The 20,996-nt window shown below is 45.7% G+C and overlaps 1 protein-coding gene across 1 annotated transcript in view; it reads left to right on the forward strand.

Moving 5' to 3' along the window:
* The window catches only part of Pcsk6 (proprotein convertase subtilisin/kexin type 6), a gene marked incomplete at its 5' end in the record, with an annotated part of 183,756 nt that overhangs the window by 46,757 nt on the left and 116,003 nt on the right, over positions 1–20,996 (forward strand). Inside the window, 2 exons of the mRNA XM_055623317.1 lie at positions 18,762–18,866; positions 19,518–19,661. Coding sequence (XP_055479292.1) covers positions 18,762–18,866; positions 19,518–19,661 — 249 coding nt within the window. The remainder of the gene's footprint in view (positions 1–18,761; positions 18,867–19,517; positions 19,662–20,996) is intronic.

A 20,996-nucleotide genomic window follows, 5' to 3' on the forward strand; every position in this document is an offset into this window, starting at 1 on the left:
ATATTATATTATATTATATTATATTATATTATATTATATTATATTATGTTTTCTGTATTTACTTTGAATAAAATGTAACAGAGATATAACAACATGTCAGATCCACTAAATGTCCTCAATTTTTGTGTCTTTACCAGGCTTGAGAAAAATACTTGACTTTAGTTAAAGTGCTGAAATCTTTCACTATTTTTAGAAATCAATAGTGCTTGGTAGAGCCCATCCCGGCCATGCACAAGACCCTGGGTTCGACCCCCAATACTGCGAAAGTCAGTTTAATTTTAAAAATAAAAATATGCAGTCATTATAAAATATACATATATGATTCTTACTCACAAACCAAAACCCTTAAAGCAAGTATTTAATAACGAAATTAGTGATCAGGCAGAGAGAAAACTTTCTGGTTATTATAAGACATATCTTAATGGTTGCCATGGACTTAAATACTGGGGCAGAGAGTATGACTCTCTCCTTAAAAATTTATGTGATCTCTTTCAGATTTAAATACATTAGTTTGAAGTTTCTGTGTAACCTGTCTTAACTGGCTCAGTAAATTATACTTACTTCCTTTCTATCTGTATTTGAAATTAAAGTTGGCAAATTTCAGACAGCCAATACTTGGTAAGATTACAAATGCAGATTAGGCTGGGGGTCCTTCTTGGGGTTATTTATTCAGTGGGTACTTTTAAAATACCTGCTGTGTGGCTTATTCTGCCTACAGCAAGGGCAGCTGGGCTGACGAAAATGAAGCAGGAAATGTGATCACAGTGAGAGCTGTGAGGGAAAAGGACACTCCTGTGCAAAGCAGTGCTAACCACAAGGAACCGTGGCCATTGACACGTAAAAGTAGTCACCTCATCGTAAAAGAAGTGTGCTAAATGCCAGTCTGAACTCACTGTCTGGCACACAGAGTTATTTCAGCCACTTCCAGAGAACATTTACAATAGTTTCCATGGAAGAGCGGGGTTTGGATGTTGCCACAAGCCACTCCACAGACAGTCATGGCTTCATTGTGTTGACAGAGCTGGGGGAGGGGAGGAAAAAGTTCATTCCTGGTTGCTGTGATGATTTACTTTGCTTTGGGCCCTGGCTCTACGGGCATTCTGATTTGAATGTAGTTGAAGTAGCCCCCATTCATGTAAGTGGGACGTGGAAGGCAGAGATATTCTGAACGTATTTGTAAAATCATTTTACAGGTTGGTGGGTGAGAGGATGGATGGATAGATGAGTGGATGGACTGATGGAGGGGTGAATGAGTGAGTGAATGCATGGATGAATGGGTGGGTGAATGGATAGGTGAGTGAGTAGCTGGGTAAATGGACCACTGATGGAGGGGTGGATGAATGGATGGATACATGATTGGTGTATGCACAGATGGCTAAATAGGTGGATTAGTGGGTGGATAGATGAACAGATGGATAAGCACAAGAATGGATGAATAAATCGAAATATGTAGATAAAAGACATTCTGCTAATTCTCTCATTCCTTCAACAAGGAAAGGAATTTAATGTTTATTTGTAGATTTTTATGTGTCTGGGCATTTTGAAGCACACCGTCTCACCTAATTACAGAGGGTTATAATAATTCTATCTACTTGTGCTCACACTACAGAACATGAAGAAATGCTTTTCAAAGGAACGAGAATGTTCCCTTCCCTTAGGAAGCAAAGCCATAACCATAGCTGCTCACACTTCCAGAATGAGAACAATTAGCAAAGAGTGAACAGACCCAGTTTTCGGTAGGGCAGCAAGGGCGCCTTGTTCCAGCTCACAGCCTGAACACAGCAATGGGTTCAGTGAGGCTGAAAGTGCTCCTCACCTGTCGTCTTAGAGGAACGTCTAAGCTGAAAAGACCACATGACCGTCCGCATCACATTATCCCCCCCTCCCCCCCAGTTTCGCTCTGAGCAAGCAGTTGATGTGTCCTGTAAAGACTGTGTTTTTCCTTCATCTGAAATCTTCAGCATCTTTAAATTCCCACCTCTCAGGTAGTTAAAATTTGGGGAAAGTATTTGTATGCTCTGATAATGCTCTGATGTGGGGGCTCTTTGCTATGAGACTTGGCAGCCAACCCCCTTTCAATGGGGCTTTCAGGAATTAAAACTGCTTCTTGATGCTCCAACAGCTACAGAGTCAAAATAAGAGACATGGAGGATGCATTGTCTCTCCTTTGTTTTAAATCTTTGTGGTGTTTTGTTTGGGTTCGGATCCTGGGGATTGAAACTAGCGCCTCCTAAATGCTAAGCAAATGCTCTACCACTGAGCTACGTTTTTCAGCCCCGCCCCCTTTTTGTTTGTTTTTTTGTTTAAACACAGAGTCTGGATAACGTTCCTTGGCAGAACTTTTGGTCCTCCTGACTCAGCCTTTCTAGTAGCTGAGACTACAGACTGGAGCCTCCAGTCCTGTTGTCTTAAACCTTCCTAGGGTACATAACAGGGCAGGCATTCCTTCATTTTATTTTATTTTTTCAAAAATAGTAACTGTACAGTAGTGGAATGTGGAGCTGCTCAGAAGGTCTCATCCTGGTGAGGCCATAGTGATGCTAACACAGAAAGCTTATACATGGGCCATGCAAGCAGGGTGGCAGCGGCACATTCCAAGGGGTTCCAGTGGCTGGATGCCCTAGTCCTACCTGTATTCAACAGCCGAGCTGTTCCACTGATGCATTTTGGGTGCGTTGAAAGGACTGTGTTCAGTTTGGGTCTGGAACAAAGTGTTCCTAGGGATTAGATATCACTTTATTTGAGACATTCAAATAAAGACTCATTCTGTATCACAGGCTTGCCCAGAACCTACGTGTAACCCAAGGTGTCTTAGAACTTATGGCAATCCTCCTGCCTCAGCTTCCCAAATGCTGGCTTGTAAGGGATTCCCTTTGAGACCACCAGTGGGTGGGATACTGATAGGGAGACCCTTTGTATTTATTATAAGCATATGACACTATAGCTGGGCAGATTCTCAGTTATTTTAACCAACTCCACTGCTCTGGGCCACATCCTGCCCTGTGACTAGTTACCCGTCCATCTTAGTCTCTAGGCTTGGCTCTTACTACTTCCTCCGTGTTGGGCTGGCAACCTGCTGCACCTTCCCACAGCCCCTTTCTCTGCCAGAAGTCCTGCCTCCCTTTCTCGACTCAGCTATTGGCCGTTCAGCTCTTTATTTGATGAATCAGAAGGTGAGGGAAGAGGATGTTTACAAAATACAATGCAGCCAAAGAGTAACAATACCAAAGTCCAGCTTGTAATCAGATCTCTGCCAGTCCAGAAATCAGCATTTGAATAATCTTTACACAGTGCACAAAAACATCACTCCAATGCTGGCACTGCCTTTGAGAGCCATACCCTGCAGTTGTATCCTTGAAGGAAGCAGGAGGAAGGACAGACTTCCTAGGGCAAGGCTCTGGCAGGTAACTTTTTCCAAATAAAAAACCCCTTTTACCCAGTTTCTTGGCTCCTGGCATGGCTGCCATCAAAGCATCCTGCCAATAAAAAAATAAAGAGGAAAAAGGTGAAAAGCTTGACCATCCCAGCCTTGCCTGGAACCTGCCAGTGATTGGCTGATTGTCGCCTTCAGATCTAATTAAAGCTTTAACCCCAGGGAAAGCGTATAGGCCAATTAGGAATTCAGAACCACAAATGAAATACCTCTGTCTACACAATCTCATTTTAAGGCAAGCCAAATGAATCTGCTGTCTGTCTGATGAATATTTACTTTACCTAGTCATTTCCAATCTGAAGAAATTAGATGTTTCGTAGAATTATTTAATGTTGTCCCTTATCTCAACCATTTTCTTACGTTAGCAAAGCCACTTATGATAACTTTACGTCTGGAAAATCCTGTAATTAATATTATTAACAAAATGAAAAGATGATTTAATATTATTCGGAGACACTGGAATGTAGTTGTCCATTTGCTGGGATGAGCAAACTGGAAATGAATGCTGTAGTGTTTAGGAGGAAGTCCAGGCGGATTCAGATGGTGTTCTATTTTACCTTGCCTCTCTGTTGTTTCAAAGTGCTTTGATGAGTGATGGAATTTACAGTCCACCTCAACATCATGTAAAACTGATGGAGCATATGTTTGTTTAAACAAAGTACAGGGGGGAGGCAATGAAGTGGGCTGCTTGTCTTTACACACAGATACGTGAGCATTGTCACACCTACCAGGCATCTCCGTGGTCCTCTGCCGGCATCTGCCAGAACTTTCTCTGCATCCTTTTTTTTTTATCATATATATATACATATATTTATATATGTGATATACATTAGGTGCGTGGGTGTTTTGCCTGCATGTATGTCTGCACCACATGCATGCAGGTCTTGTGGAAGCTAGAAGAGGGTGTTGGATCCCTTGAAACTGGAGTTACAGACGGTTGTTAGCCAACACGGGGGAGCTAGGACTTGAGCTCAGGTCCTCTGAAAGAGCAGTCAGTGCTCTCAACCGCTGAACTATTCCCTTCCCGTACACTCTTAACTAACTTCCTTGATCTACCCCACCCCCTGTTGTTTGAAAGGACCATTTTGCTTTGCTTTACTACTGATCAGCCCTACCATAGGAAGAACAAACGTCTCCTTCCCAGTGTGTAGTATTGGTCACTGGGGTTTTCTAAGGGCTGCCTTTTAAGCAAACTGGAAGCATTTGTTTTTTAACTTGTCCTTTTGCTAAACGTCTGGAGAAGGGCAGATGTTGCAGAAGCTTCGGCCAATAGCTGAAAGGGCTCACAAATTTTTTAAAAATTACTCGTCCTGATTCCGTTCCAAGCTGGCTTATAGTTTAGTCCCTGCTGCCTGTGTCTTCCAACCTTACATTTTAGCTCGATGACTCTGGCTCCCTTTCCTTTCCTTTGGTTCTTAGCCAGTTGGATGACGGAAATGGAAAGATGGAGATGTTATTGGAGGGACCTCCAGTGGCTGCTTCCGGGCTGTCGGGGGGCCTTCTCTTTGTTGCCTCCTGTCAGTGGTGCTTTAATGCTTCACAGTCCTGGCGTGATTTCGGGGGCTGCAGTGGACATTCTGCTTTGTGGGATGGGACTTCGCCCCAGAGTTTAATCAGAGCTTGGGTTTCCTTCCAGCAGTGATGCAACATTTAAGGAGATCTTTGCCTTAACCACAGATGGAATTTTATCTGATAGTTTGTGTGGAGAGACATTCAAATAACAAACAGCGTTCCTGGCAAACAGGAGCACACAGACAGTGAGCGGCCACAGCGGTCCTCGGGGGTCAATGGGCTATGTAATGGAAAGGCTGCTCCTGCCCAGGATGGATCTGTCCACGTGGTTGGGGAGAGTGCTCTAGTCACCCTGACTGGAGGTCTCATAGACCATCACTCTCTTCCCAAGCAGTACTGAAGACAGCCACATGGCTGTCTCTTCATATTTTCAGCACAGCAAATCTGATTTCAGGTGCATGGTTGTTGGCAATTGGCAAAGGGTTTGAATTTTAAAACGCACCTTAAAAGAGAACGGTTTGTAATTTTACCTGCATACTTGGCACTTCTCAGTGACATCCAGAAGGCCTTGCAGGCTCAAAGAGAGCTACTCCTTTGTGTTCACTGGCTTGAGTTGGCGAAACTCCCCCCCACCCCCCGCCTTGCTTCATTGGTGGGGGCCAGCCCCTTTCCTGAATTGCCTAGTCCACATCCTGATTTCTCTCACCTGTATTACAGCACTGCCCTTTTAGCTGTCCTCCTGTGAGCCTCCTTGTCACCTCTGCCTAAGCTCTCCACACTGCAAAGGGATCCCATGGAACACTCTGTTGTCACTTTCCCGAGTGGGCCCAACTTCTACCTTTTGGCCCTCTGTGGCCCCCTGAGACCAAGTACACCAGCTTTTAATATCCCCTACCCCTTGAAGAACTTCACAGTTCACTCCTGCTCAGCCTTGGCTCAGATTTGCACCCTCTTTCCCCACCTTTCTCCCTGATCTCAAATATCCGTGCTACTAGGAAGCCAGTCAGTCTATCGAAATCCTCAGGCAGGATCTGCTCTTCCTACAAGTTGTGTATTTGTGTTCTAGATTTAGCCTGGAATGGGTACACACCGCAGTATTTGATAGGAACAGCAGTCATGACTAGTAGTTTGCTAGGATCTTGTCAGTGACAGACACGGAGCTGGCAGGGAGCAGCATATGAGATCTCCAAGTCCTAGAACAGGCAGGAGAAAGCATCCAATATTGCTATAACCAATAGAAGTAGTGGAGAGCAATGGGAAGGCAAACCAGCCAGATTCTCTTGGGGAGAGGAGCTCGGACAGGGAAATACAAAAGCCCGTCCCTTGCCAACACAACACAAAGTTGTTGAGAGCCAAGGCCACATCTCGTTTGTTTTTATCCCCTTACAAGCCCAGCAGTTGCCCAGTAAAAGCTAACAGATGCCGAATAAATGTTTATTGAAATGTCTCTCAATTTTCACAGGCCAGGCTCGTGTATACAATTACTATGTCTCTTCATTTGCATACCAACTGCTTTCTATCTAAATGTTTTAGATATAAATTGTGGTTCACCCTAACTCAGTTATAATAAAACACACACAGGAACCTGAATTATGAAAGTCTTCTCATGTGTTCCTGAAACCAAAATGATAGACACCGGAAGTGTGGACCGGTATCTGCTAGGGTTGCTGTGACAAAGGGCCACAGGCTGGGTGGCCTCAATAACAGCTCCCCACATCTCACAGTCATGGAGGCCAGGAGGTGAAGGTTTCAGCTGGGTGGTTTCTGCCAAGGCCTTTGCACATGGCTGCATTCTTGCTGTGTCCTCACATGGTCTCCCTCTGTGCACATCTGTGTCCTAGTCTCAAATGAGGACATCGGTAATAATGGATGAAGGCCTACCCTAATGACCTCACTTTAACTCAATTTGTCTCTTTAAAGACTTGTCTCCAGAGGTTGGGGTGTAGCTCAGTGGCAGAGCGCTTGCCTAACATGAGTGAGGCCATTCATGAGTTTGACCCCCACAGTCTCATTCTAAGATACGGGGGTTTAGAACTTCTAACATAAGAATCTAGAGCAGTGGTTCTCAACTTGGGGGTGTCAAATGACCCTTTCACAGGAGTCTCCTAAGACCATTGGAAAACACAGCTATTCACACCACAATTCGTAACAGTTATGAGGTAGCAACAAAAATAATTTTATGGTTGGGGGTCATCACGGCATGAGGAACTGTATTAAAGGGTCACAGCATTAGGAAAGTTGGGAACCACTGATCTAGAAGGAGGCACAATTCAGCAATAACAATAATCGACCAAACTGGGTTGTGGCTGCAGGCTCTGTTTTCAGTGATGGTTGATGGGGAAAACAGCACCATCTATGTCCTTCAGCATAGTGAGAAGTAACTTAGGAATGAATGAGCAGCTTTCATTTCCCAAAGTACCCACTACCTTGCTGCTCATATTCTCATCCCTTGTGATGGTTAAGGCAGGGTCTTCTAAACTGAATTTAAAAATAGATTCTACAGTGTTTTTCTGTGGCTGCAGATGAAGAGATATGAGAGGGTCGCTTCCCTGTTGCCTTAACGACATGAGAAGGTGATGATGGTGGGATTCTAGACTGAGTTACTTCCTGGGTTTCCTAACTTTTTCTCATTGTCTACTACCCTGGCTTTCTTGTTGTGGGTGTACAGTTGGCATAGCAACCTGACATTTCTTCCATGCCAAAAGAAGTGCAGTATTCCAGGTGGGTTCAGGCATCCTACTAAGACCAGCTCAAAAGAAGCCAGTAACCCATGGTGACAATTCCCCTGTTCTCTAAGTGACAATTGTCACTCCCATGCCTTACACACACAGAAAAGAAAAAAAAAAAAGCCTTTCATCTCCATGAACCTGGCTTAACCCCTTGATCTTTTGGTTATTGGCGTCCCTGTTTCATTTAATTCATCAGTTTTATTTCCTTGGTCTGAGATAGTATATTGTCCTTAGTTTAAACTCTTAAAGTGACCAGACATTTTTTTTTTAAGAGACCAAAGGAGAAGGGCGGGAGAGAAAGAGTAGGGAATAAGGAAGACCTAGAGGCATCTCTGTCTTTGTGGTATATTCCAACACTAACGGGGCCAGGTTGGGACTTGTAGATAGTACATGTCCCAGCACCACAGGTAACACCAAAGCCTTACCACAAATAGAGAGCCACCCATCTCCGAGACACAAGGGGGCCTTTAGCCTACTCAGAAATGTGGGTGGCACTGGGAGAATGAGAAGCGGAATGAGAAGCAAACTATCCAAACCAAGGAAAGTTTCTTAATGTTGAAAATTCTCCCCTTCAGTAAGAAATGTATGCTTTTCCTTTTATATCCTAGTGATGTACAAGACTGAAGGGAGGGTGGAAAGGGGTGGCCAGAGCTCTGTCTCTTCAGGTTTGCTCCACGTTCCTAATCAGAGTGGGGCTGAGGCCCCTCTGACAAACTGCTCAGGGTTGTGGAGGACAAAACCACATGCCCAGTCTTGCATTTCCATACAGTTCCCAGAAGTCCCAGGACTCCAGCCTGTCTTTCCATTCCTTCAGAGACAGGGCCCAGCCTAACTTCTCCTTAGATCTGCAGGCAGGAGAACAGTACGCACAGTGAAGTGGCACCCGAGCTGCAAGCTGTGGTGTAACCATTGGTGAACACGGCCCTCGTCACTCAACTCTCCATGGAGCCTCTTGTTGAGCCCTGCGGCAGGTTGAATGTTGGTGTTTAGCGCAGGCGTCGTTGGTTGAAACTAGATGCTTCACACTGTTGAGTGTAAAGGGTCAGAAATGGGCTGGCCACACATTTACAGTTTGGAACTGAAGGTCTGCAAGGGTATTTGCCTTTTTTTTTTTTTTTTTTTTTTAGCTGTTCCACTCTTCAGGAATCTTTAGGAGTTGATAAATTGATGATTTCTCGATCCTGGGAACACAGCCTCTGATTTCCTCTACCGATTTACATGATACGGAGTCAGGCTACCTTACCGTACTGAAGTCCCTCTTGTCCTTTCAACATTCACAGACTAGAGTGTGCTTCTCTTTGAAGCCAAAAGGCAAGAGAAAAGAGAGATGCCAGGAGCTGTCTCCTTTGCACTGGTTACAACTGTGCATGGAGCACAGAGTCCATCCACAATTCAATAGAGACCCTCTGCTGGGTGCTTAACAAAACTTTACCAGCTTGGTTCTAACGCCTGCTCTCGCCTGATATGCTGTGTCGGAGCCTTCCATACAGAGGTGTCTGTGAATGTCCTCTGTCACCGTAGCTCCATCCACACCACAGACCCTAAACTCCCTTATAGAAAGGGGGCTCTCTGGGGAGGTTTCCTGGGGTTCCTGAGGCCTGGGCAGGAATGGGCTTGACAGCAGTGTGGCTTTGGGCAGAGTAAAGGCAGAAATGTGTCAGCACCATCACATGGGGAGGACTTTTCAGAACAGCTCTTTGTTGCTCTTGACAACTGGACCACATATCAACGGGGCTTCTGGTCTGGCAGTGTGCCTGCTGCTCACAGGAGAGGAAAGAGCTAAGGCTGCCACTGGGACTGTACGAACCCGGAGGCAGCCTCAGTGACCTTTGACCACCAGCAGGGCATTGACTGTGGTCCTGTCAGGGTCTCCCTCCCCGCCCCGCCCCCATCCTCTGCCTCTAGGTCTCTGCTTGTTTGTGTGGGCTCCTATGACTGTCTGCACATTTTATCTCGTCTTACACAAGGACATTCCAGAGAGGCTGGATTTTTAACGTGACTTCTAGAGCAAAGTTGGACATGTGCTGTAAGACAAAGTGTAGGGCAGGAAAAGGCTTTGTGCTAGGTAGACACGAGGCTGCCTGGCTGCTGGTACTGGCTGCCCGGCTGCTGGTACTGCCCAAAGCGCCACTCTTCAGGCAATCCTGGGAAGAGTATGGAACCTTCTTTATACCTGAAAGTCTGTCCCAGAGCAGAGAGCGTCGTCGGGTAATTTTGACATAGGCTTTAGCAGGAAAGAAACGGAAATGGAGAAAAGGATACAGATCAGAGTAAGTTCAAAGAAATCAAGGCGCTTTGTAGCAGTTTGTGCTCGGCGGGATTTCTGCGTGGTTGGCATGGTGTTTAGGAGCATTGTTCCCATCCCAAATCACTTGTCGTTGATGTTCCATTGGGGAAAAAGAAAAAAAAAAAAAACAACTAAACAAACATCATGCAATAGTCGATACCCAAGCTGGGTGTGGGCATGCCAGAACATGCCTGGGTTCTAGCATTAGTGGGCTGAGATGATAGTGAGTTCAAGGCTGGCCTGAGCTACAGAGTGACTTCCAGACTAGCAGAAGCAACATGGTAAGACCTTGTCTCAAACGTAAAAAGAAATCTATCTAAATCATATTTTTAACTTAGAAGTATGTTTTTAAAGGTCAGTTTGTGATTGTTTCTTATGTAGGACTTGAAGCATATTCATATTTAAAATCTGAATTGTGGCTTCATTTCTTCATCTAGGAAGCATTAATGAACTCCATCTAATCACCAAGGCATTGCCTAGCACAGTGAAATATAATGGAGACAATGTACATATATATATATATATCCTATATACACGTGGATAATTAGACCACTGTTTTAAGTTCATCTTTACATCACTATGACAAATACCTGAGATAAATCAATCGAAAGAGAGGAAAAGGGGAGGGAGGAATGAATGAGAACAAAGTTTAATGGTGCATGTATGAAAATGCAGCACTTTGTTTGACAGCAAAGTTTTATTTTAAAAGAGGAAAGTTTGCCTTGGATCAGTTTCAGAGGTTTTAGTTCATAATTGTCTGGTCTTGTTGCAGTACTTCTCAAACTTCCGATTTGATGCAACCCTTTCTTCCTCATGGTATGGTGAGCCCCAATCATAAAATTATTTTCATTGATACTTCATAACTGTAATTTTACTACTGTTATGAATTGTAAATATCTGTTCTTTTCAACGGTCTTTGGTGAGCCCTGTGAAAAGGTCATTTGACCCCCAACAGGGTCATGACCCACAGGTTAAGAACAAATGCCCTCTGCAAAAAGTTTGGCTATGAATCTCATCATATGTTTTGATACCCTGCTGGGTGGAGTCTTTCAGAGGCCCTCTGTGATAGGCTCCTGTCCTGTTCCCTGTTTTCTCCCTGTTCTGATGTCTATCCCATTTGCCTTTCTGAATGAGGATTGATCATCTTATCTAGGGATCTCCTTCTTGATTAGCTTCTTTAGATGTACAAATTTTAGTATGTTTAACCTATATTATATGTCCAGTATCCACTTATAAGTGATTATATACCATGTGTGTCTTTCTGCTTCTGGGACACCTCACTCAGGATGATCATTTGTAGATCCCACCATTTGCCTGCAAATTTCATGATTTCTTTGTTTTTAATTGCTGTGTAGTATTCCATTGTGTAAAGTACCACAATTTCTGTATTCATTCTTCAACTGGGGGACATCTAGTTGTTTCTAGCTTCTCACTATATTACAAATAAAGCTGCTATGAACATGGTTGAGGTGTACTTCAGCATCTTCTGGATGTATGCCTAAGAGTGGTATAGCTGGACCTTGAGGAACCACTATTCCTAATTGTCTGAAAAAGTACCAGATTAATTTCCCAAGTGGTTGTAGAAGTTTACATTCCCACCAACAATGGAGGAGGGTTCCCCTTTCTTCACAACCTCTCCAGCATGTGCTGTCACTTGAGTTTTTTTATCTTAGCCATTCTGATGGGTATAAGGTGAAATCTCAGGGCCATTTTGATTTGCATTTTCCTGATGACTAAGGATGTTGAGCATTTCTTTAAGTGTTTCTCTGCCATTCAATGTTCCTCTATTGAGAATTCTCTGTTTAGCTCTGTACCCCATTTTTTAATTGGGTTACTTGATTTATTGCTATTTAGCTTCTTGAGTTCTTTGATATTCTGGATATTAGTCCTCTGTCAGATATATGGTTGATAAAGATCCTTTCCCAATCTGTAAGCAGTCATTTTGTTTTGACAACAGTGTCCTTTGCTTTACAGAAGCTTTTCAGTTTCATGAGGTCCCATTGATTGATTGTGGCTCTTAGAGCCTGTGCTGTTGTTGTTCTGTTCAGTATGTTGTCTCCTGTGCCAATGAGTTCAAGGCTCTTTCCCACTTTTTCTTCTAACAGGTTTAATGTGTCCATTTTTATATTGAGGTCTTTGATCCACTTGGATTTTAGTTTTGTGCAGGATGATATTTGCATTTTTCTACATGTAGACATCCGGTTAGACCAGCACCATTTGTTGAAGATGCTTTCTTTTTTACATTGTATGGTTTTGGCATCTTTGTCAAAACTCAGGTGTCCATATGTGTGTGGGTTTATTTCTGGGTCTTCTATTCGATTCCATTGATCCACCAGTCTATTTCTATGCCAGTACCAGGCAGTTTTTATTACTGTTGCTCTGTAGTACAGCTTGAGATCAGGGATGGAAATGCATCCAGAAGATCTTTTATTGTAGAGGATTGTTTTAGCGATTCTGGCTTTCTTGTTGTTCCATATGAAGTTGAGAATTTTTCTGTGGCAGCACATCATATCATAAACAGAACAGGTGACAGAGAAGGCTGATTCACCCCTACAGCTAGAGAGCAAAGACACAGAGGAAGGTCCAGGCCGATATTCCCTCAGAATCACACCCCAGAGACATAACTCCCTTCAACCAGCTCCCCCTACCCAGTGCTGCGGATGAAACCCGTGACCCTGCTAGGCAGGCAGTCTACCGCTGAGCTATATCTCAAGACCCCACCCCTTAAAGGTTATGCCACCTCTCCATAGCACTACAGGCTGGCTAGCAAGCTTTCACCATACTCATAAACCAAAGCAGCCCCAAATCCGTGCCAAGGTCACTGAGACATGGACTTACTTGAGTTTAGGACTCCAGTCAGGTTTTTATTTTCCAAGTTTCTTACCTGCGATCTCAGAAGATGATCAATAGGTACTATTGTCTCTTGCCATACATTTCTCTCAGGGAGAAAGTTTGGCTACCCCACGTAGACACTGTAAGGTGCCTGGTGCAAAGACTGTGAATGAAGCTTTGGTGGGAAGTGATAGCGAAGCCTGATGTCAGAGAAGCGTGAAGACTTCCTGTGTGCACTGGCCGGCTTAGGAAAAGGGTCTCTTAGTCTCATGGCCTTATCATAACGCACAATTCATTTCGTTCAATTTTTTAGGTCCCCATAGTATTTCTCAGTCTCAACACAGTTTAAAAGTCCAGAGTGTCTTCCGAGACTCAAGGCAACTACTTTTAACATATAATGGCCCAGAATATATATTACTGTCCCAAAAGGGAGGAATGAGAGCCTAGGGAGGAATATTGGACTAAAGCAAAACCAGATCCCAGCAAAGCAAACACAACGTTGTAGTTCCCCAGGTATCAAGGGCTCTTTCCTTCAGGCTTTTCTGCCACTGATACACATTCCTCTCTTGGCTACTTCCACTCTGCCTGCAGCTCCCTTTGGCAGAGGTCTAACAGCTACGGCATCTCCAGTATCTTGGGACCTCCACTGCAACCCAGGCTTCGGCTTCGGCTTTGGCTTCACACCTTCAGAAAATGGCCTTTCATGGCCTCTTGCCCTCTCAGCACTTTCACAGAGACTCCCCAGCCACACGCTGCATGGCCTCAGTGGCTCTCTGCATCCACAAAGGAAGATGACCCTTTCCCCCTTGAGTCCTTAGTGCCTCTAAAGCCAGCAGCAAATGGACAACCCTGCCAAGTTTGGCTGCCAGCTTGGGGTGGCCCCTGGCCCCCTTCAATCACATTAGCTTTTTGATTCAATTGCTTCCTAGGAACAAAAACCACGGAGGACTCTCACAAGTTGGAAGCTTGGCAGGGCAGGGTCTTCCTCTTAAGGACATCCTTTCTTTTGTTCCAGTATAGATCAGCCCTCTTCTTAATGATGCTCAACTCCACGAAAGATAACCCCTCTTCCAGCACAGGCTTTGGATGTAACATTAAGCGTTTTAGTGGTTTTTTTTTCCTCTCCAAACTGTACATTTTGTGTGTTTTCTGCTCCACTTGTTCTTTTTAATTGCAGACCTGCATAAGAGTCATTAATAATAACCAAGCTACAGATTCAGTATTATGCTTTGAAATCCTCTTCTGCCAGAGAAATTGGACCATTGCTTTTTTACTTAGCCTCGGGCAAGTTCTTAGGACTGGGCTGGAAAGCAACCAAATTCTTTGCCAAATGGCATAGGAATGGACTGTAGCCCAGTTCCTCATATTGTTTCCCTCTGAACCTTCTTTAGTCTCCACGGCCGCCATTGCTCTCAGCACTACTGCCTTCCAGGCTCCTAGTGGAATGGCCCATTAAACTCTGCTTACAGCATTTAACCTCTTTTCTAGCCCCTCCCAAGTTCCAAAGTCTTCCTTATTCCTTCAAAACAACAGCATAATCAGGTTCTTCACAGAAGCAGCCCACTCTCTGCTACCAATGCCTGTAGTGGTTACTTTTCTGTTGCTGAAGATAAAAATACCACAACTAACACAACTTATAGAAGGAAGGCCTTGTGTGGGCTTACAGTTTCAGAGGGTTCAGAGTCCAGAATAGGGCAGGCGTGGCAGCAAGGGGCAGGCATGGGGGCTGGAACAGGAAGAGACAAGCAGGGAACAGGGAGAGCTAACTGGAAGTGGCAGAGGCTCCCCTCCCCCCTCAAAACATCTGAGCTCGTAAGAGACAGTCACGTTCAAACCACTACAAGGGGCAATGCTTAATCCTACAGAGATTCTCATGTTGCTTTTCCTAACAGAGATAATTACATATGCAGGGCAATAGTTCAAAAGACACATTACCCGTTCTTGACTGTCACCATTTGCTTTCAAATTCTACGATAGCGTCAGTTCCGTGAGTGATACCTTAGAGACCCTCAGTGATATGGTCCTCTGCTGTAAATCACATGGCCATGGACATAATGAGAGTCCATGGACACGCCTGTGGGAAAGGAACCTTTTGCATTCATGGGTGGGAATTATTTCTGATGGGAGAGATGAAGCTTCAGCCACTTGGTTTCAGGACATGACAATATTTCTGGCCTCTCAGAGTAGCCAGGTGGCTCTTGGGCTCCAACCTGCAGGCACCCAAGCAGAGCCTCCCATCTGGCTGAGGTGGAGGACTGGTGTGTTGACCTTAGTCAGGAACCAAGTATGCTTACACTCGTCTCCCCAGAACCTAGCAGTGGAGCCATGGAATGCTTATATGCAAGTGAATAAGTGGCGCCAGGACGTCTACTATGCAGAAAAATCAGCTTGGAAAAGAAATAGCGCATTCTCTCTTTATGGTGGTCAGGAAGTGGGATTGGGGATCTTGTTGCACTTTCTCTGCGATGGGTTAGAAGTTAGGCAGAAACCAAAGCCTGAGAAGAGGACTGGGTGACAACTAGCTAAAGTAGCCATTGTGCCTATGCTGACCTCCTGAGTTCTTGTCAGCAGAACGGCACCCTAGACACCCCCATGCTGGGCACATAACCCATGCTGTTTGGTTTTGTTGCCCTGACACTGGTCACAGCAGAAGCTTCTAATGAGCAGGCCTATCACTGGAGGGCAGGGGGAGCTACCATGCCATTGGGAACTCCTGACCATGCTACGGATCCAGTGCTGTCACAGCCATGCCCAGAACTCTGTCACTGTGGGGCTCTTCCCCAAAACCCAGCAATGGCCAGGAGCTGGGATGCTCAGCTCCTCCAGCTGGCAACTCCACACTGGAAACTTGTTCCCCCACCTCATCCACCCAGGCCTGGGAGAGCATAGCTGCCTCCTCGGAGTGGAAATGAGGCCTGTGGCACTGGGGCTCTGGGTGTTTGAAGCAGCTTTAAGTCCAGGGCTCTCAGCATGGCGGAAGAGACGGGGTCACCCGGGGATGCAGAGCCTGAGGAGTCCACTGTGTTTTCCTACAGGGTGTTCAGCAGATACTGCAACACTGCCTTACATCTTTCACACCAGACAGAGCTTTCTGCTCAGGTAGTGACGTATGTGGGGAAGTTGTAAAATGTCATCCCTGGGTGTTGTGAGCAAAACGTCTCACTTCATCCTTTTTATTCCCTCTAGGAGTCTCTATCTGTGGCGCTTATAAATTACCTAGGACTTGGGACCGAAGCTCTTAAAACGTCTAATCCAAAATGGATTTTGAGCCCTTTGCAGGATTTCTTTGTTGTTGTTTTGAGAGAGTGTCTTGCTTTGTAGCTCTGGCTGGCCTGGAATTTGCTTCCCAAATACTAGGATTGAGGTGTGGGTCCCCACACCCAGCTTTCTTGCAGGGTTTCTTTCCTTTTTTTTTTCTTTCCTTCTCTCTCTCTCTTAAAACTTTTTACTGATTCTATGTGAGTTTCACATCATGTACCCTAATCTCATTCATCTCCCCATCCCTTTGTATCCAACCTCTTCCCTTGCAACCTCCCCCAGCAAAAGAAAATAAAAAACAAAAACAAAAAAATACATTAAAAAAAACATTTCCTGGTAGAAGCTGTAGTTTGCGATAGTGTGTCTCAACAGTCCATACTTCTCTTTGTCCTCACATCTTTACTTGGAAATGTTCATTACAATGAGTCATTGGTCTGGTTCAAGGCCTCTGGATCCTCACTGGGACTCCTTTTGGATATCCTGGTGTTTCCCTGTATCATGGAGATCCTGAAGCTTTGGATCTGCAGTACCTGCCCTTTCACATGCTCTAGCAGTTCCCATATGCAGTAGATGCTAGGGTGGGCTAGCTCAAAGCCCTGGATCTGGGTCTTTGTGGTAGCTGAGTTGGTCAATCTGCCAGCTCTCCTGTGCCCATACCACCAGGACCAACTCTGCAGCACTGTCCCAAAGCTGTAGCCAGCAAGAGGTGGGGTCAGCTCTCCATGTCCTCAGGCCAGCTCACCTCCACCCAAGCCACCAAAGCCAGCTGTACTGTGCTTCCCAGGCAAGGTCTTGCAAGGTTTTGAAAAAACCTAGTACATAGATGATTTATAGATCATGTCAGTGGTGGGCACTTCTTCCCACGTGTGTTGTCCCGTATCCCAGAGAGGCTTTGACATCCATGCCTACTGCCTGGGAAGCTACGAGTCAGAAAATGGAGAAGTTGATGTTTAGAGGAGGGAGGGAACTCTTACCATGGATCCAAAGGTACTTCACACCCTGCCTTTTCTGGGACAGCCATTCCAACTTCCAGGACCAGCCTAGAGTCCCCTTGTCCTTCATACCTTTCTCCAAAGTCAATGCCAACTCCTGTAGGAAGCCTGTCTTGTTTAGAGTGACATCACTCTACTGCCTGCTTGGTGGGAGCCCCAGAACGGGGTCCAGACTCCTTGAGAGCAGGGCCTCCATGCAAGATCACGTTCTCATCTTTCCAGTCTTGGCCATGGCTTGAACCCCAGCTGCAAGCATAGTTGAGGGGCCAGCCAGCCCAGCAAGCCAAAGAAAATACTTGTACTGCCTTGGTTCCTGAATAGGTTCCTGCAGTTGGAAAAGAATGTACATACATAATGAGCATAATGCTGTATGCCGGGCACCGGTGTGAGTGTTGTGGCCCCTAGACTTCCTGGTGATAGGCCCATTCTACAGACAGACAAACAGAGGCTCAGGAGGCACCAAGAGTTGTGGGGCTGAGTTTTATTCCAGGCATTCTGAGTCCTGGATTTCTGGTCCTCTGTGCCATTTACGCCACCTTTCAAACTGTTGCTTGACCATGAAAGCAAGTCATACTGTGTGAAAGAAATTTATAAGACCCTCAATTATAAATCAGCACGAACGCCGCTAGCCAAGAATTGCTGCTGTTAGTACTTTGCTGTTTCCCTTTCTAGATCTTTCTCTGTACATACTTTGGTACTATGTTTCCTGCTGTTGCCCAGATCTCCAATACTACGGTCATGTCCGCACTAGAAGAGGGTTTCTGGTACCCGTTTGAATAAACGGTTTCTTCACTCTCTCATTCATTCATTCATTCTTTTCCATGCCTGTGTTTTCTTCTTAGGAACAACAGTTGTTTGTCCATTTTCTTGGCACCTCCCCAGTCTATTGTTCTTAGTAGAATAACCTCAAAGTCTGTCAGTGTGATGTTATCACCACCCCTCCCCCCATTCATAATAAGCCATCCGCTTTCAGATGTGGTCACTGCGCTATCCAGATCCCTTCTGTGACCCAGGATCCTGCAAAAGAAAACCTATAGTGCTTACAAAAGGCTGAAGGTGGGAGGTCACTTTAAAAAAATTAGTCTCATATCTATCATCCACCTAATTGTCTAACTGTCTGTCTGTCTGTCTATCTATCTATCTATCTATCTATCTATCTATCTATCTATCTATCTATCTATCTATCTATCTATGATTAGTTTGTGTTCACACGCACACAAATGTCACACACATTGCATGTGTGGCGACTAGAGGATAACTCTGGAGTTGTTTCCGTCCTTCCATCTTACATTTGTGTGCTGCCTTTACCCACTAAGCAAACACGTGCACACATGCTTGCGCGCGCGCACACACACACACACACACACACACACACACACACACACACACACACACACGTGTGTAATTGTACCACAGCATGCACGGGGAGGTCAGGGATCGGCTTTCAGAAGCTGGTTCTCTTCTTCCACATCGCTTCTGAGATAGGATGTCTTTGTTGCTGCTTCACTGTGCACTCCAGGCTAGCTGGCCCTCGAGCTTCTGGGGACGTCTCCTGTCTCGGCTTCCCCATCTCACCATGGCTGCTGGTTTAGAGATAAGAGCCATTGCACCGTTTTTGGTTTTGATCTTTAAGGTCGGTTCCTGGGCTTAACCTCAGGCTTTTCTTCATAGAAACATCGTACCTTTAGATAACTAAAATCTTCCTTTCTTTCTGGTAGGTGAAATGGCTCCAACAACAAAAAGTGAAGCGCAGGGTCAAGAGGCAGGTCCGGAGCGACTCTCTCTATTTCAACGATCCCATATGGTCCAACATGTGGTACATGGTGAGTCAGGCGGTGGGCCTCTGTCTTCTCTGGACACCAACATGCTACGCCTCTGAAGTGGGTTGACTTTCTCTGTGAGTCCCCAGACACCCCCAGGCAGGCCTTCTTCATCTTGACTGTAAGCCCTCTACATCGGTGGTGCTCAGTCTTCCCGGTGCCGTGACCCCCAACTGTAAAATCATTTCGTTGCTACTTCATAACTGTAAGTCTGCTACTGTTATGAACAGTAATAGAAGTACCTGGTATGCAGGAGATCTGATACGTGACCCCGGGACCCACCGGTCGAGAACTTCTGTTCTACACGCAGGCACGAATGAGAATCCAGAAAGGGCTCTGGAGGGAGGGAAGGGCTTTGATGTTGGCGGTAGGATGGCCCGAGTGGTGAAGGCTTGTCCTTGGACAGTGTCTCCGGCAGGAGACGGTGACATCGGCAGCCACACTGTCAGATGCAGAGAAGACCAGGGATCCCCCACACATGGGGAAGTCTTTGCTAAGGTGGAGCCCGCTCTTCGTCATTGCTTCCTAACATGCCCGCCCCTGTCTGGGTTGCCGTGCTGTGCCCTGTCAGTGTCAGGACCGTCCGGGCTGGCATTCTGTGGCTGCTCAGCTTGAGAGGTGCCTCCCCTGGGGGTCAATTCTTTGTGTTTGCAGCATTGTGCCGATAAGAACAGCCGCTGTCGGTCGGAGATGAACGTGCAGGCGGCGTGGAAGCGTGGCTACACGGGAAAGAATGTGGTGGTGACCATCCTGGACGACGGCATAGAGAGGAACCACCCAGACCTGGCCCCCAACTATGTGAGTCCAGCCTCGGGACTGCCACACATGCTATTCAATCACACCGGTTATTAAATCCACAGAGGTTGCCTTTCCTCTTCCCCAAACACATTGAGTCAGGGAATAATGAAAATCGTGCCGGGAAGGGTCAGGGATGCCAAATTCTGCTACCCCTCTCTCTGCACCAGAGGGACACGCTCACGTGTTTGGGTCACAGGCTTCCAGGAATGTGGCCTAGAGAATAGACAGAGTGTAGAGCTGGACACAGTGGAGAGCCAGACACAGAGAACCCCAGATCTTCTCTCAGTTCTGTGACCTGCTTGAGATCCCAGGCAAGCTGCCTAATTTCTCTGTTCCTGAGTGTTACCATCTGTAAAATGGGGCTGCTAAGAGGACTGCTTTTTTATAATTTTTATTTTTTTATATTAATTACAGGTTATTTACTTTATATCCCAGCTGTAGCCCCTTCCCCCATTCCCTCCCAATCCCCTCTTCCCTTCTTCATCTCCTCCCTGCCCCTCTCTAAGTCCACTTAGATAGGGGAGGTCCTCCTCCCCTTCCATCTGACCCTAGTTTATCAGGTCTTATCAGGACTGGCTGCAATGTCCTCCTCTGTGGCCTAGCAAGGCTGCTCCTCCCTCAGGGAGGAGGGGGGAGGTCAAAGAGCCAGCCACTGAGTTCATGTCAGAGACAGTCCCTGTTCACCTTACTAGGGAAACCTACTTGGATGCTGAGCTGCCATAGGCTATGTCTGAGCAGGGGTTCTAGGTTATCTCCATGCACGGTCCTTGGTTGGAGAAACAGTCTCAGAAAAGCCCCCTGTGCCCAGATATATTTGGTCCTTGTGGTGCTCCCATCCTCTGTAGGTCTTACTGACTCTCCCTTCTTTCATATGATTTCCTGCACTCTGCCCAAGGTTTGGTTATGAGTCTCAGCATCTGCTTTGGTATACTGCTAGGCAGAGTCTTTCAGAGGTCCTCTGTGGTAGGCTCCTGGAGGACTGCTGTTTTGAGGGTCACTGTAAGGATCAGATGAGCTCAAAAGAGTAAAAACAAGAACCTGGCATGCACTAATTCCCAAGATACTTGGGTGTCAAGTGGTTAAGCGAACGCCACAGAATTCACTTTGGAGGTAATTATGTACCCCTTAGGAGTGAGTTTTGAAGACTGCATTAACACTGAAAAGCTGGGTGATAGATTTTCTAAGGAGGAAGGAAATCTGTCTGAACACTATCACTACAAGTATGTAACGAGAACTATGCACATTAAAGTATGAAATTAAGGAAATTCTCACACGTGCGACAACTTGAACCTGAAGGCTTTATGCTGTGTGGAATGAGCTGTCCCAGAAGGCAAA

Source organism: Psammomys obesus, unplaced genomic scaffold, assembly GCF_907164565.1.
Source record: "Psammomys obesus unplaced genomic scaffold, mPsaObe1.curated_primary_1811, whole genome shotgun sequence".
Taxonomy (NCBI): domain Eukaryota; kingdom Metazoa; phylum Chordata; class Mammalia; order Rodentia; family Muridae; genus Psammomys; species Psammomys obesus.